This window comes from Colias eurytheme, chromosome 25 (genome assembly GCF_061535395.1).
Source record: "Colias eurytheme isolate Ceu_HAF_F1 chromosome 25, ilColEury1 Martin Lab GWU primary, whole genome shotgun sequence".
NCBI lineage: Eukaryota > Metazoa > Arthropoda > Insecta > Lepidoptera > Pieridae > Colias > Colias eurytheme.
Genome location: NC_143004.1, coordinates 6,748,784 through 6,766,570, shown reverse-complemented (window position 1 = coordinate 6,766,570; position 17,787 = coordinate 6,748,784). Strand labels below are relative to the sequence as shown.

The 17,787-nt window shown below is 32.1% G+C and overlaps 1 protein-coding gene across 2 annotated transcripts in view; it reads right to left on the bottom strand.

The window, feature by feature from the left end:
- Window positions 1-17,787, bottom strand: part of eya (eya transcriptional coactivator and phosphatase 2) — a 47,196-nt gene that overhangs the window by 3,414 nt on the left and 25,995 nt on the right. For both annotated transcript variants that reach the window (XM_090116153.1, XM_090116154.1), the window contains exons 3-12: window positions 14,136-14,173; window positions 6,233-6,489; window positions 4,982-5,093; window positions 3,930-4,034; window positions 3,295-3,448; window positions 2,849-3,002; window positions 2,000-2,099; window positions 1,371-1,542; window positions 738-827; window positions 153-364 (exon numbers count right to left, since the gene is read on the bottom strand). In XM_090116153.1, coding sequence (XP_089972279.1) covers window positions 153-364; window positions 738-827; window positions 1,371-1,542; window positions 2,000-2,099; window positions 2,849-3,002; window positions 3,295-3,448; window positions 3,930-4,034; window positions 4,982-5,093; window positions 6,233-6,489; window positions 14,136-14,173 — 1,394 coding nt within the window. The remainder of the gene's footprint in view (window positions 1-152; window positions 365-737; window positions 828-1,370; window positions 1,543-1,999; window positions 2,100-2,848; window positions 3,003-3,294; window positions 3,449-3,929; window positions 4,035-4,981; window positions 5,094-6,232; window positions 6,490-14,135; window positions 14,174-17,787) is intronic.

The window sequence follows — 17,787 nt, the reverse complement described above, 5'->3', positions numbered from 1 at the left end:
ATCAACAAAAAATATGTTTTTAGGTTTTATTGTTACATGTAATTTTCAATCTGTTTTCATTTACATGTAATTATGGACTTTAGAGGGTGTCTCATATGGAATAGAATATTATTTCTAAAGATCCTTATAAGAAAAGCAAAAAATTTCCTTACCTATTCCTATAATTATTGTACGTGTCCTTAATCTTTCTATATCGGAAAGCGAGTTTCCTCATCCAATCCACACCGCCCCTGACACCAGGAGCGCATAACCCCGCATTAGGTGCGGCTCCCGCGTGGAAACCGTCTGATGCGAAATTGTATGCAGATAGGTCTTGGCCGTTGTCGTCAGCCGCCACTGCGTCTATGTGCTCCTGGTCACAATCCTGTAGCAACATACAATGTATATTAACAGATTTAATTAATAGAAAGAAAAAAAAATACATACATCTGGTTGTTTGGAAAAATCGCTAGCAAGCGATAAGACCGAAAAAAATAAAACCGAAATAAATATAACCGAAAAACTTTCATAAAAATAAAGTTCACTTTTGAGGTGCATTTCCACCAGAGATGTCCGAGGATGATGTGAGGGATGTGTTTTTAAAGAACCGATCCTGTCATTTTATTTACCTCACCTCGGTCAGCAAAGCTCTAGTGGAAAAGCACCCTTAAATTTCACAGTTTAATATAACACAATTTATGGAGCTTGACCAACAGTTGTAATTGAATTAAATAAAATAATAAAACATGTGAACTTACCTCAACGTCATTGAAGAAGAAATGTGTATCAGCTAAACTAAAGATCATCTCTTCCATTCTAAAACCTAATTGCACTATTTGCTGTGTGTCCTGCAAGAAGAATTATTACAATTTAATAACAATATTAATGCAGCCTGTTTAAAGATTATATTATGCATTTCAGTTGAAATAAAATTATAAAAATTATTAAAAAAACTTTATTTTACTACTGTGGAAAAAGAAGTTTTTAAGACACAATCAATTCTAACATGTATTAGTAAATTCTAATCAGGATAATAAGATACACTCATGACATTATGGTATTGTCACTGATCCTTGATAAATGTACAAAGTTAGAATTGCATCTGTCTGTTTGTAAGTGTTTCAAAATCTTATTGATTACATACAAAATCTAATACAAAAATGTTAATAATAATAGTTTAAAAAAACTAAAAAACACGCTTTAGAAAACCGAACTAAAAAAAAATAGAAAATTTTTATCAAATTAGTGTATTGTCATCGGTCCTCAATAAATCTACAAAGTTTGAACGAAATCTGGCCGTTTAAAGTGGGTCAAAATCGCGCCCAAAGAAGTCGGTTACAAACATACAGGTGAAGCTAATATAAAGCGTGTAAAAAGCAACAGTTTCTTGCCTTATTGTACTTAGTAGCATAAGTCCCAGTGAGAAGCGAGTGGAAGATAATTATTGTCTCGTCCAGATCCCAAATGAAGACCCTCTCGGTGGTTGGTTCGGGAACATGTTGCGCTGGCGACGACGACGTGTTGCGACGACCTCGCCCGCGAGACCGCGATGTTGTACTTTCTCTGTGAAATTATAAAAAAGATATTAAAATTATTAAAAAAAAATCATTTTCAATCATACTTTCACATTTAAACTTCACCCTCATTACTCCGCTCCTGTTGGTCGTAGCGTGATGATATATAGCCTTCCTTGATAAATGGACTATCTAACACCAAAAGAATTTTTCAAAAAAGACCAATAGTTCCTGAGATTAGCGCGTTCAAACAACACACTCTTCAGCTTTATAATATTAGTATAGATATGACAGAGCATTTAATTTTTATTTAAAAAATTAGCTATACCAACCAGAAGACAACTCCATTGTTTTAGAATTTTTTGTAGTACGTAAATAGTATTGGTAAAGAATTACCCTCAGTATGGTGAAGGTTAGGAATAGAATTACCCTCAAACAACAAAAATGTTGAATACCTAGTATATTTTAATGGTATAATTTCTTTTTAATAATATTTTAATACTCACCCTGAATTTTCCCTACATCTTCTACTGGCAGCATGTATTTCATTCTTCAAAGGAGATAAGGGAGTATCACTTATAGAGGGCAGCATGGATGATGGTGAATCTACAAACAGTTTTAAAAAATTACTATACATTTAATATACTTGTTAGATAAATAGATGATTGAAAAAATATATGAATGGCTGCTGCTTTAAATTTTGGTATAATTTGTATTATATATAATACCATTTATGGATAAAATTGTAAGTTTTTACAAGTACAAGTTTGGTGACAAACTTATTCTTTACAAACTTAAAAATATATATACTTTATAAGCAGTTGCTAGTATATTTGTCAATTGTCATAATTTCAAACATAATTAATACGCTAATTACCGTCATCATCATCTGAATCGGGCCAATAATCCGAATCGTCATTATAATTATATTGTTCCTCATCTGATTTGAACCGCTTGTTTGGAGGAAAATTCTCATTTTCTTTATTCATATTGACAAACAATAAACGCTAGTGGAATACACTTATTGGAATGCTTCAATACATCACAAACGTGCTTTACTAAACATATAAATATATTTCATTTTCCCTTTTATTATTACATTATTTTTATTTATAAACCAAAACATTAAAAATGATAAACACAGAATTGTCAGATAATTGTCAATGTCAAATGCGGCGGCCATTACCGGATGCCAGCGTTGCGTCTTATTTTGGATGCGTTCACAGATTAACAAATCAAGCAGTTGTATGAGCGCTAAAATGTATCAAACTTTATTAAGCTGTAAAATTTTATTTACATGTAATTGATACATTTTTTTTACTGAAAATTACCAAAAACTATGGTTATTATTTTACCTGCCAAAGTTCCACCAAGGTGATAAGAGGTATGGCCAGCACTTCCACTGCTGCTCGGTGAACTAACGTAGGGTGAGTAGTTTGGGGTTGCGTAATATCCGCCATATTGCGCGACGCTATGATCCGCGTACCCTGTTGCGTAACTGCTGTAATCCTGGTCAAATTTAATTTTATGTTATTTTCCATAATTTCAGAATTGACCGTTGTTATTTACAACAACGAAAAATTTCCATTGCCTGTTTTGAAACATTTTACTTAATTTTTGCTTACAGAAACACAAAATAAGACCTAATCCGTTCATTATAAAAATGTTAAGGTTGTGTACATAAAAATTTTATATTATGATGTTACAAAAAAATGCATAAAATCAATTTCGTGTGACAAAATAAAAACACTCGATGAGATATTAATTTACACCAATAATTAAAAAATTCAAAATCAAATACCTGTTGCGTATTAGTAAAAGACTGTGCCAGACCGCCATTGTAGGATGAATATGCGTACGGCGACGGCTGGGTCCCGAAACCCGTACTCGGGACTGTCCCAACACCCCCCACGCCATATGCACTTAGGTATGTTGGTGTTGCTTTACATGACGGCCTGTGAATCAATATTATAATAATATAATTATATTATTTTTATGTTAGATACAGAATATTAATGAACGTGAAAGTTTGTTGCTCTATCTCGCTAAAACAGCTAGCTAGGTACCTATACAATATTTGTACAGAGATAGATTTTAGTTTGGATAATAGAGGGAAACCACGCTTTAACTCAATGACTCAGGCCCCGGAATCACAGACACAATAGAAAATCTATTGTGTCGTGGACCGGTCGGGCCGTTCGGGGCTCAATGGGTTAATTACCATAATCAAACATCTATTTCCTCATGGTGTCGCGATTTACCATCTTAAATTAAATAAGTTTTTAAGTGATCAAGAATACATTAGGGTAAAATATAAGAAATGGAATTCATAGGAAAAATCTTTGGAACTAGTTTTGGACGATAGTTAATACCTTACGCAAGAGCCTGAAATGAAAAAGGTTTATTAGTTATTATTAATTGTATTCTTTAACTTACCTATTATTAGAGTTGTGCGCAGTCGGGTAAGCTGCGTAAGGTTGGTTGTACAGTGACGAACTGACGTACGATGATGCCGCACTACTGCCTCCATACTGCTGCATGCTGTAATATATATTTATTGAGAACTCTATAGAACATGAATTATTTCTATCCACGTGCTTAATTTGGCTACCCGGAAGTTTTCCAATAATCAGGAAATTGAATTACGCTTACCTATAGATAATCTTAATACAATATCCTAAAAGCGTCATAATCTGATTTGTCATTAAGTCCCTATATAGGGCTTCTTCGAAAACGGTCGATGACTTTAGTCTGACGTAGAACGGAAATATATGCTTAGGGATTATCAAGAAGGGCAGAAATTATTTAATAATAAATATATAATTATATTTAACAAAGATCTTTTCGATCTTCTGCTTTTTCTGGTTCTTTATTTTATTAAAATACCAATTTCGACTACCTATTACAATTTTAATACTGATAGTACAGTGCGGATTTGGAGTGTTTTATTCCATTCCATAATCCATATAACAACGTCTACCCGTAACCACGCCTCTATAGTGTTAAAATCCGTCAAAGTCTTTAATTTCTAAGTGCTTTATTCCATTAAATTCTTCCTACGTGTTTTAAAATTCTCCCTGAATTATTACAGACTAGCTGTGCCCTGTATTTTTACCCGCAGTGCTCCACTCCTGCCTTCCTCGATAAATGGGCTATCTAACACCGAAAGATTCAAATCGGTCCAGTAGTTCCTGAGATTAGCGCGTTCAAACAAACAAACATACTCTCCAGCTTTATAACATTAGTAAGTATAGATTTTATTTTACTTATGTAGGCACCATAATTTGGACATTGATAATCTGTGGTACTTACAGCTACAGCGCCACCTGGCAACACTGTTATCAAAATATCAAGGAAGACATCTTTGATTTACACATTCTAGACAATTCTTTTTGTTAACCTACTTGTTAAATTTATTACATGAAATAAAATAATTAATTGAGATTAAGTGCTTTCTATTATACAACCCGTCATACATAACAACTTACCTATTATAATACTGATAGGAAAGTGCGGATTGGTCGTACGGCAGCGCCTCCCCGTACAGCGCCACGTCCGCTTCGCACAGGCCCGGGCTGCGGACCTCGCTTTTAACACCACCTGTTTATACCAAATACATTATATTACATAGATAAATATATTTTTAAATAATTTTGGGTGAGGAATGCGCCATGCGGTTGGCTTAAACTCGAAACGTCTACATCAACGAGGTTTAGGTTGAAAGAAAAGCATGATGGAAACGTTTTCGAAGGTTTAATAGAAGCGAGTTGACGATAAACATACTCTAAATCATTAAATAGACTTTATTCAAGTTTCTTCTTATTAAATTCTAAATTATTAATACTTAACTCTAGCACAGTGACCCAAGGCAATATTATACGGCAATATTTGCAGACGGGCAACCTAAATATAGTTTAATAGTTTCCAGTTTTTCTAGTTTTGATATTATAATTCTGAACAGGAAATTCCTTGTTCCACTTTTTAATATTCTTTAAATATGACAAGTCGAACAATATCTAAATGTTATTGCTTAGGCCTTTAAGGGCCAACTTTTCAAATCTTGGCTAAAGTTTATTTGTCGCATATACATAACTAGCTGTGCCCTGCGGTTTTACCCGCAGTGCTCCACTCCTGTTGGTCTTAGCGTGATGATGATGCCTATAACCTTCCTCGATAAACGGGCTTTCTAGCACCGAAAGATTATTTCAAATCGGACCAGTAGTTCCTGAGATTAGCGCGTTCAAACAAACAAACAAACTCTTCAGCTTTATCATATTAGTATACATATACATTATATAAATCATAATATTGCAATATACCTACTTAAATAACAATTTCAAAAATGTGTTCTAATTGCCTTATATAATTGCGTATAGTGCATTCGAGGAATTCCGGATGTCGGATAATTTGGAAAATTATTGTGAATACCACTTCAGAGCATCGTTTTATTGTGAGCATCGTGAAGGCATCGTATGAAAATAAACGGTTCTGATAATAATATTATTCTTATTTGTTTAATCAATCAATAGTATTAATTTAACGTTATTGCATTTACCCCTTCATCCGGATTTACCCTAATGCACCTTAATAGTTTTTTGGACGGATAAATTTTTCCCAAGGATTGAAAAATCTGCCCTCAATTCAGTTTTCCGATATTAGACAAAATCTTTTCCATGCTAACCGTTAAAAATTAAAGTCCAAAGTCCGAAATACTCAACTAAAGCGACATATCAACATACCCGTGCTATCCTCATTCATCAACCAAGCTACCGCCGAGGACGTAGATGTTGAAAGTCCAGACGTCAACGGCAGCGCGAGGGTGCTCGGGCATCCGTTGGGCAAGTCCTCAGCCAGGCCCAGGGTTTCCACGGAGTTCAGGGAATTAATAGAAGTGGGGTACGTGGTTGCTAGCAGCGCTGGCAGGGTTGCATCTTGTAGAGAGGGGGGCGATTCTGATGTCGATTCTGATTCTGGACTTGCACCTTCTTCTGACAATCTGGAGGAGGAAAATGTACATGTAAGTTTAAAGTACAAACTATAATGTTCAAGTGGTTGGTACTTGGTGTTGAAAAATATTTGTCTTGGTAAAGAAAAAAATCATGTAAATTGAGGACAGTACAAATTTAGTGGGTGTGCGTAAATATTTTCAGATAGTGGTGAAGTTTCTAAAACCATAATGTTTATTGATGTTTCATTAATTTATGCTTTGAATAATAATGCTTTAATTTTTTATAAACGTCGAAATCGATTTGAAAAATCTATCTACTTATGTCATTTTTTTTAAATATTGATAGAAAAATAATACATATCTACGAAGCTTCTTTTAAACACGTTTTTGTAATATTCAAAGCTGTATTATAATAAAATTATGAACGCTAATCATAACCTAATAGACTATAGAAAAAAAAATCAATAATCTGTGGTTATATTTAGTTCAATTCCTAGCGTATCTGTGCAAACATTGCCCGCGTTTCCTTTTAAGCAGCGTGAGTAAACAAACAAATTCAGTTTAACACAACATCGGAATAAAAAATCCATTAAACGGTCTTAAATGTTTATTACGACGGCACTTTTAACAATGTTATGTCTTAATTTTGAAGTGCCGGATAAGATTTAATTTAAGAGGTTTCCGTAATTATTGTTTTTGGAGTGTCTGTTTTAATTTAAACGATTCTTTGATGAATAAGAACAATCAGATTTGGTTACTAACTATTTATTAATAGTAAAACTTTTATTTCTAGATACTTGGCATTAAAATTACTAAATTACATTACCTACTGAGTACGTCAATTAATATCCTATCCTTCCTACTAATATTATAAATGCGAAAGTTTGTGAGGATGTGTGTGTGTTTGCTACGCAAATACTACCTACTGAACCGATTTCAATGAAATTTAGCACAAATTTAGAGGGTAACTTGGATTAACACATAGGATAGGTTTTATCCTGGATATCCCACGGGAACGGGAACAATGCGGGTTTACCTTTGAAAACGCGGGCGAAGCCGCCCGCCGAAATCTAGGACATAAGAATATAAGTGATAAGTGCCTGTTATTTTTGTCGTGTCGTTGGCCTAAGAATGTTAAAAATTTGCACACCAGAGCAATAAAAATAACAAAGATTTAATCGCCCGTGACCATATTAATATTTGCGGTTGAATTTAAATGAAGTCTAGCTTAAACTAAAAATAGTTTTAAAAATGTCACGTAATTATTCCACATTATGGCAATAAAACTCAACATCAATTAAACGCTTAACAAATATTAAATCACGCGCCAGAATTACAAACGATAAAAATTAATCACCGAAATCGAATAACAGATGCCTCGCAGACCCCTCGTATTGTGCAGTTAGTGGATTTATCTAACAAAACTGTTTACACGTGTTATTATTCATTTAGCTCGTTATCAACGCGCGCCATTTAATCAACTCCCGCGCTGTCACACATGACAGATGGGATGTGACGTCACTGTATGTTTTTTATATTCTGTGTAATGTGTCAATGAGAATAATCATTTGAATTTCGAATGTTATATTGGTATTTTATTAAAGTTCGTATGGGACTCTTGAAAGCAGACTTTTAAAGCCCAAGAAATAAAAATATCTTTATTGACGTTATTCGTATTAAAGTACCTACTTACCTATCATTAGATAGGTAGTCTGGAATGTCACAGTTAGGCATCAAAAAGATGACATTATCATACCAAAGTCTATAAATATTAAATAATATATTAATATCAAAAAGCAAGGAATTTAGAACATAATTTCCTTATACATCTTTATCGTGATGAAATCTTTAAAGCAAAACCAGATTTTATTTGAATAGATGAACATAAAAATGAATAATCATTGAATTTTTAAAAACTTTAAGTTCCAAAGCTAAAATGGTAATTAGAAACAAATAGTAATAAATTAGATATTTATCAAGGTCATGCATTATATTTCTGTTATTATTTTAATGGAAGAACTTTTTCGCATACGTATTGTAATAATATGTAACGAAATTTTTAATTTTAAATAGGCATAGCAACAGTAAAATTATTATAATATTAATTTTAGTTTTCCGTTTCGCTGGGGGTTTATTCTATGTAAGTATTAGTTATGTAGTAATTTCATATCCGTAGATTTTTTACCTCAGATCTTTCACCGTAACAAGTACATATCATCAAACTCGGTTCAGTAGTGTAGGTAACTGTGAATGTGCAGTAATAGATGAACCGATAAAAATTCAGTTTTCATATTTATAACATGAAGACGGCGAAAATAAAAAAAGGAATAATCGTAATTTAACTAGAACTGCCACGCCTCGCTTTTATGATGTTTTACGTAATCAAATTAATGTAATTTATGCAAATGTATGATAATGGCCGGTTATGACAACTTTTTTATACTACACCACTGTTTAATTGCCATCAAATATTTGTTTTATTGATATTTATACGCATGATTTGTGGTTTTCGATTATTTATTCGACGACAAAAGCATTAAATAAGGCAAGCGGTTGTTAAACGTGAATTTTATTGTTTTAAAATGAATAGACCCACTTCCTATTCGATATCGTTACAATACTTATAACAAAAACTCAATCGATATAACACTAGAACCTCCTTCAAAAAACCTCCTTGTTTATGTTCGTTCGCGCCATTTTCAAGTGTCACTTTGCTTTTTGCCGCCACTTCGAGAGTTGCCATCAAACAACACTATCGTATATCAAAAGAACGCTTTAGAGCGGAATCGTTTTAATGCTGGCAGCATTGTCACTATCTTTTTAATTGAATACTTTAATGTTTCGGCTTTTTTCTCGAATTCTTTTTACTTGCAGTAGTCATCGTAAAGTTAGTTAGTACAAAGACTTCAAAGCGTTTAATGTGTTGCCGTCGAGAGAACAATGGCAATCCATATGGTAGGATGATTTATTTGTCACGTTTTTAGTTTTATGTTTTAGGCGGAAGGTTTGATGTTATAAATTAATAATAAGTGAGGATTGGTGAATGATGTCGGGGCGAACGCAACACGATGTTGTTTATTTTATAGCTATGTAATGTGTAATTCCGAAATTGGTACAAACGTACAAAATAATTTCTTAATAAAAACCACCGAGCTTGTGTGTATCGAGAAGTTGTTAATGAAAAAAACTAAAGCTTCTAAAAAAACCATTTTTCGTATAATGTTTCCTATTTAATTATTTTGTTCCAAATTTTGTCAAACACGAAAAATGTCTTGTTAGAATACTTTTTTTTAGAACTAATTTCTAACATTTAAGTACTTATACAAAACAAAGTTTATACATATTTCAATTTTCAAGTTTAATTATTTCTAATAAACAATAAAACAAGTGTTATAAACAAAGATTTTAATTTCTCCTAATCTCTAAATTTCTTTCTTCACATAATAGTCGGCACACGTCAGAAACAAGGGTGCGTTGTGAATTGGAGGGTTCCGTAGTTTAATAATGTTCTCAAGTGGATTTGTGTTTATTTATTATTTTACACTAGACTGGTTAGAGCCTGTGGCTTTTTACACTCGTGTTTTATATTGCATTGAAATTTATAGATTTATTGACAAAATCAGGAGATATTTACTTTCGAACTTTTGTATCTAAAAGTGGGGTAGGTACCTATTTAATTCATAAGATTTGAATAAGTATATATGTATTAAAAAATATCGAATTATCACTACATAGTATAAAACAAAGTCGCTTTCTCTGTCCCTATGTCCCTTTGTATGCTTAAATGTTTAAAACTACGCAACGGAGTTTGATGCGGTTTTTTTTAATAGATAGATTCAAGAGGAAGGTTTTAGTATATAATTTACTAGCTTTCCGCCCGCGGCTTCGCCCGCTTTGTCTAAAACCTAATAAATTATATACTAAAACCTTCCTCTTGAATCACTCTATCTATTACAAAAAACCGCATCAAAATCCGTTGCGTAGTTTTAAAGATTTAAGCATACATAGGGACATAGGGACAGAAATAGCGACTTTGTTTTATACTAAGTAGTGATTAGGTTTAAGTCAACCAGGCGAAACCGCGGGCGGTAAGCTAGTTCAACCATAAACCGAAATTTAAATTTACTGCGATAATGGTTCTCAATTTCTAGCATATTTTAATTTTTAATTAATCAATGACAAAAACATAGGTATTTTTATTCAAACTTGCAAACGTTCTCGACAATGATTGCTAAATATATCATAAAAGTTAAAAAAGGACATGTAATTAATTCACTAATGAACCCTAAGACATTTAAAAGTTAACCATTTGGCCTCCACGTGTCAAAGTGTTTTTATAAACACATAAAAATTATGGTACTATGAAACAAATGACTTGAGTTTTGTAAAAACATGACAGCGTGGATTTGTATGATAAATATTTATTACGAGTGAAAGTTTATCGTGGTTTTAAATATGTACATATAGGGATTTTGACAGATTTTTTTTAAATATCTGTACATTTAACGCTTGTACCATAGATAATAATATAGGTAATACTATAAAAATGGAGTGAAATCAATGAGAAAACGAAATTCAAGGCGTAAAATAATCGTATTAATCATGTTGATTATAAATTAAATATGTAGTATTCTAGTATCCGAAGGGAAGAAGTAAAGATCGCGTGCATTTGATCCACAACAAATACAAAAAAATATAAAAAATAAGTTTACCAAAATAAAGAAGAACAGACACGCAGTTAGTTACTGAGAATCTTCTGCAACAAAGTAGCATCGTTTTTAATTTTATTTATTTTAACAAGGCAATATATAGAAATTGGTAAATAATCGACCATACAAGTTTGGAGTCTTCTAAAAGTTACATTATTATTTGCTATTAGAATACTTTATTAATGGAGAAACAAATACAAATAAATGATTTGATTTGGAGTTATGTAAACTAGTAAATTTTATAAATAGAAAAGATTTGAAAGTATGGTCTACGTCCTAAATATTAAGTTATAATAATTCTAACTTGAATGTGACCTTATTGGTTAATAATTCTCATTGGAGAAAATAATAAAATAGTAATTATAACATAAGATGAAATAAAACTCTGATTTGAGTTTGAAATTAGAATGTCTAAAATGTGAGAAAACAGAATTTATAATTTTTATGCGGTTTTACCCGCAGTACTCCACTCCTGTTGCAGGTCTTAGCGTGATGATATCCTCGATAAATGGGCTATCTAACACCAAAAGAATTTTTCAAATCAGATCAGTAGTTCCTGAGATGAGCGCGTTCAAACAAACAAACAAACCCTTCAGCTATATTAGTATAGATTATCTAAACTATCAAAATTATAATCAACATGACATCTCAAAAAGGCGATCACCAAATATTTCACAAGAGGAAACAAATAAAAAAATCATCTAAAAACGGCACATCACACGTCATTCGACACTCAAAATCCGCTTGTCAAAACTTAAAAAACATGTAACGGAACGGTGTTCCAATATGATTTATTATTACTATAACACTATTTTAGTAACCTCTGCATATTTAAAAACCTCGTGTTAACCACTAATTAAAGAAACATAGGTCGTTTTATCTTTTTCTTTTTTCGAAAACGGCAACATTCTCTAGAATGTTGTCTTTATTAGAATGGTTGGGATTTTCTTAATGTTTTGTTACATTATTGAATTGATGTGTGTAAATATACCTACTCTACCTGTTGATATTTTTTTTTAATCAGGTTATGTTTTTGACTTTACCATTGATTATATTTTAGTACTGTTAAACATCTGTGCTTCATTGTTTTTTGGTTTACGTACAAAAATTAACACATTATTAAATTTTATTTTTTACTGCTTCCATCATATAAAATTTTTGTGGTAGGTACCTAGTTATTGGGCTATAACAAGATACACATTTTCCAAACAAATAAATTTCAGTGGCAATCTTTAGATAGGTACTCAAGCTTAAATAGGTTATAGTGAGAGCAAAACTTCAATCACACGTAATCTCTTATTTTACATAGCACCTACAAAAAAGGGCACCTTCATCGAATCCATGAAAGGTACAAATCGTACCAAAATCGGCACGTAACATAAAACCTATTGTATTCCTTTGATAAGAGATAAAGGGGCTAAGTAGCTCTTTTCACGGCAATTGTGTATCAACAATATAGGGATTACCAGGGATTAAGGACCCTTGTGTAGTGTAAACTTTAATTCAAACTCGGGTTGGCGGAACGAAGCGTCAAGTACATACTTATGTTTAATTTGTTTGATTTAATGCGTGACAAAGTGACGAAATAGGGAAGTAGGTAATAGGTTGGTATAATGGTATATATTACTAGCGGTCCGCCCCGGCTTCGCCCGTGGTACATATGAAAAATAGATGTTGGCCGATTCTCAGACTTACACAGAAAATTTCATGAGAATCGGTCCACCCGTTTCGGAGGAGTATGCAGACTAACATTGTGACACGAGAATTTTATATATAAGATAAGATAATATTGAGATCGTTGCGCGTCAAAAGTTCCTTTAGTTTTCATTTTTACCGTCACTATGCTACTACTGAATAAGTGTTACTATTATCTACAATAAGTGTGATACATTTGTGAAAAGTTTTGAATCATCCACAAAAATTACTTATTGAGAGAGGGTCTCTCTGTCTCTTCTCTTACTAGGTATCTACTTTCATTAATGCAACTACTCCGGAAAAGTAAATAATAAATATTTTGCCACAACCATCGACATTATTTTTATGTATTATAATGCCTTCAGCACCTCTTGATATCTTTCGGTTCGGTATTTCGTTATTCGGTGTCGATTTTGACAAAAACACTTTTAATAAACCGACGCAATTTATTAACTTGAACCCAGCCATAAGCAATGGCGGCAAATGATTTTGACAATCAAACTGTCAACGCTAACGATGCGCAAAATTCGCGCCAAATGTGAATGTCACAGGTAAGTATTGCACAGATGTTTAAAAATAAACTTTTGAGGTAGAAAATTCTAAAAATACGCAGATATTATTTTATTTTTACTTTTAATGCTCTTGTTATATTTCGAGCACAAAGTTTATTGATGAAAAAATATCTACAGATCATTAGAGTCCCGGTTGCATAGCCTTTTGCACCTATAAATGTGTTTAAAGATAATTTTCTATATCATAAAGTAACAGGTGTTGGGTATCGCATTCGTATCATATTTCACAAATTTCTTCCGAATAATTTACTTACATTATTATGTAGGTACATTAAGTGCTCCCTTACGCAAATAAAACACACAGTTTAATTTTTTTTATTTAGGTCTGTACGTACTGAATAAAAATCTTGATTTTATCCAATCGACAATTTGTCCATTTCAATGTGTTAATCACAGATCACAGAATGGTGTTAATGCAAGAATAAATTAAGCAATGCGAAAACTGAAAGTTCCCAAAAATTTCAGAGATATTGAGCAAAATATGCGAAAAACACAGTAACTCCGCGAAATTTATGTCAAAAACGATTAGAATGTTTTAATTTTTATTTTTCCAAAGCTTTGTGTGTTGCCAGTCCTTCTCTCATTATTTTCCCTATTTACGTGAAGTTTTCTATTCCAATTTCCAAATAGGTATTTAAATCTTACCTACATAATAATATTATATTGTACAGGTACAATCTAGTGTCTAAATTAAAAAAAAAATCAATTTAAAACTTACCTAACATCTGTACCAGTGTCCTGCCTAGATCGCTTTGTCTGTAACAATAGAAAAATAAAATAGGTACTTAAGTATAAAAATAAAATAAGTGAAAATACTTCGTGCAAAATGGTGCATGGAAAGTTAGAATGAATATCAGGTGCGAATAAGCAATTTATGGCGCTTTTTCAAATGATTTTAAATTCAATCTATATTATTTTAATGAAATCTTTTGCTTTTTAATTAGCCGCATGTGAAAGCTACATATCATTGCAATTAAAATAAAATATTTACAAGATACAATATTATTTTCCATGATTATTTTTTAAGTTTAGGAATCTTTTGTTTGTTTTACCTACTTCGTTAAAAATGTTTAATATGTAAATTACGTATTGCATTATTTGTCTAACAACATACTTATCTACATTTTAGACTTTATATTATGCCTTCTAACATCATAAATGAAAAAGCTTAGATATTTGTATAGATAGATATAAGAATGTCTGTTAGTATAGATAGATGAAAGTAGCTAGATTATAGATAATTATTGAATTACTTGACATAATTATATTTAGGCTAGTTCCTACCCAATTACCACGCGAGTAAAGCCGTTCGGTAGGTACAGCTTATAATAACTATTCTTTCTTAATTCGTTATTACTTATTAGTTATTACTGAAGTGGGTGATTTACATTATACTACAGGTACTATTTTACAACGCACCTAATACAACGCTACTTAAATCAAAAACAAACCCACACTAATAGGAAGGAATGTCTTTTATGACACAACCATTAACATAATATGGACACAGCTTCCCAAATTATTTCCCAAAGATGGCCCGTTAACAAACCCGTGGAATACGAGATTATAGATAATATTCGAGTTATAAATAATAAAACTCCTAAATGTCGCCTTCGCTTGATCAAGATTAAGGTAACAACATTAATAAAATCAAGCCGAATTTATTTTACAGCCCTCAGAGGGCGCCACTGAGTCTCATTTGATATGCTTATAAAAACATACATTAATTGCAATGTCAACTTTAGTTACAGGTGGTAAGGTTGAATTTTGAATGTTATAGCATCGATTCTTGATTTGAAATGTTTTCACGTCTTTTGAACTCATGTATTCCTAATACTTTTTTAACACATTGTTTATATTTTGTTACATTATTTTTTTTGTAAAAATCACAAAAGAAGATTTTGTGTAAAATGACTCTTTTTATGGGTACCTATGGATGTGAAATGTGAATTGAAAATTAAAATAATCATACACATAATTTCAATAAATATGTATTATTAAAATCAGTGGTATTATTATTTAATTATGACTATATAGATAATTTAAAAACTGGATTAACGTATTAAGTAAGTACCTAAGCATGACTGTATATTCATTTCAACTTCTGGTGAATATTTAAAAAAAATATTTTTTTAGTTAGATCCATCACACTAGAATTAGTGATTTTTTCTTGATATTTATTAAAATATACCAAGGAAATAATTAATCTAAGAAACCTTTTAATCGCCATACTAGGCTCACATAACCCGGCGTTAGATTAAGCTTATCCTAGTACCAGAGTGATCATTCATCTACCAGGATCGCATAATTCATTGCGATTGATATGTGTGTGAGAAAGCATAAATCACAAGGCATACCGCGCGAGGTGTGAGGCCGGCCGATCCCGTGATAGCGGCCTCTAATTTATACGTTTTACGCGGCGACAACGCGCCTGCGCGCTTGGGAATTGTTAAATATAGGCTGTGTCGCATCTCATTTGTATTTTTAATATAATCGAATTTTGTTTTCTTTTACAACCATGGAATCGTTTAGGAATAATAATTTTACAGTAAGAATTAATTTTGTATAATATGTACTTAATATGATCACATCAACAACGTCAATACGTCCTGTATTCCAACATACAAAATCCATACTTTGATTGATATAAATTTTAACTTACAAATTACGACGTATAATTAATTAATAAGACAAACGTAATTACATAATTAAAAATACGGAATTTTATAATCTAATTAATAAAAGTTTAATTGTACCAGGCAATCATAAAATGTAGAGTCTTTAAAATTAAGCAACCTGTATTTTATACCAACAAACGTTATTTATTTATACGTATTACGTTTATTGTTTTATCTCACTTTTTATTTACGATCGGGACTCGTCCCGTCTTGCTCCCGCGACCGAGAAATAAATTTTCTAATTTATTGTATGCCATAATGTTTGTTTATCGATTATTCGATGCATTGATATTATTCCTATCGATGTGTGCCCTTTGTGGTCGTGTGAAATGTCAATTTTTATTAGTGATTTATTAAAATAATGTACGCCTTTTTGTTTAAGGTGTTTGTAATTTGTAAACGATCCTTTATTTGTTTTGCTGAGTTAATAAACTTGCTTTCATGAAGAGATATATCGTCTGCCTTTTCTGATTTTTTATTTCATTCTAATAATTAAAAAAAAATGTTTTGTGGTTTTATGAAACCACGGTAAAAGTGAAACTTAGGCACAAAATTATCGTATAATTGTACGATAATTATCGTACGGTTCGACCGTCGTCGCGACATGCGCTACACAGACCAAAAAGTTTGAGACGATGTAATAAAAGTTTCACTTTAAAAATAATGTAGGTATAAGAACGACCTCTTGCGAATATACTTACGTGTTAAAAATCAATGAGCTTCAAAATAATAAAATAGATTAATTGATATAATATTATTATTATTATAGGACATTATTACACAAATCGACCTAGTCCCACAGTAAGCTCAATTAAGGCTTGTGTTGTGGGTACTAGGCGACGATAAATATAATATTTAGTAAATACATATATAGATAATAACACCCAGACCCAAGAACAAATAATTGAGTTCATCACACAAATATTTGCCCTGACCGGGGATCGAACCCGGGACCGTCGGCTCAGTAGGCAGTTGCTTTACCACTGCGCCAACCGCGTCGTCCATAATAATAAATGCACTTTCTCCACCAGTAGACAAAACAATTGAAAGATAAAACATGCGCACACAAAAGCCACATTTACTCCTATTACCCATAAATATGCAAATGTGCGGTTTGTAAAACTAATAACTAGGGCAATAGACGTCACAAGGAGGTTCATTATAAGCGTCCTTCAATTCGGCGCTTGTGCTTATTGAAAAAGCGTCTTTATTATAACGGTATTAAGTTGAATAACGATTAGCTATCGCACGCGTTGTAATGTTTCGATTCTGTGCCGCTACAATTTAAGGGTACTATCGAGAAAGACATCTCGTTCGATAAATTGCATCGCGCCCGGCTATCAACTTGTACAAATTTGTTTTTATTGCTGTTATCTCTGGGTGGTTTTATGTTTGTCCGTTTAATTTTTTCTTTTTAACGCGACATTGTTTCATTGGTCATTGGGAACGATTTGTCAGTTAATTTCTCGGAACGTGGCCGTACTAAGTTGGGTGATTGGGAATAAATACCATTGAATAATTAATTTTTGTGTGGAATTGAGCTTCAAATTGTTTAAGCTTTCTTTATAAGTGTTAAATAATGATGGAGAAGTCATAACTTGGGGATGAATTAATTTTGTTATAAATTAAAGGCTAAAAAATTTCCTACTAAAACTCATTGTATGCAGCTCTATCTAAAAATACTCTGAAAGC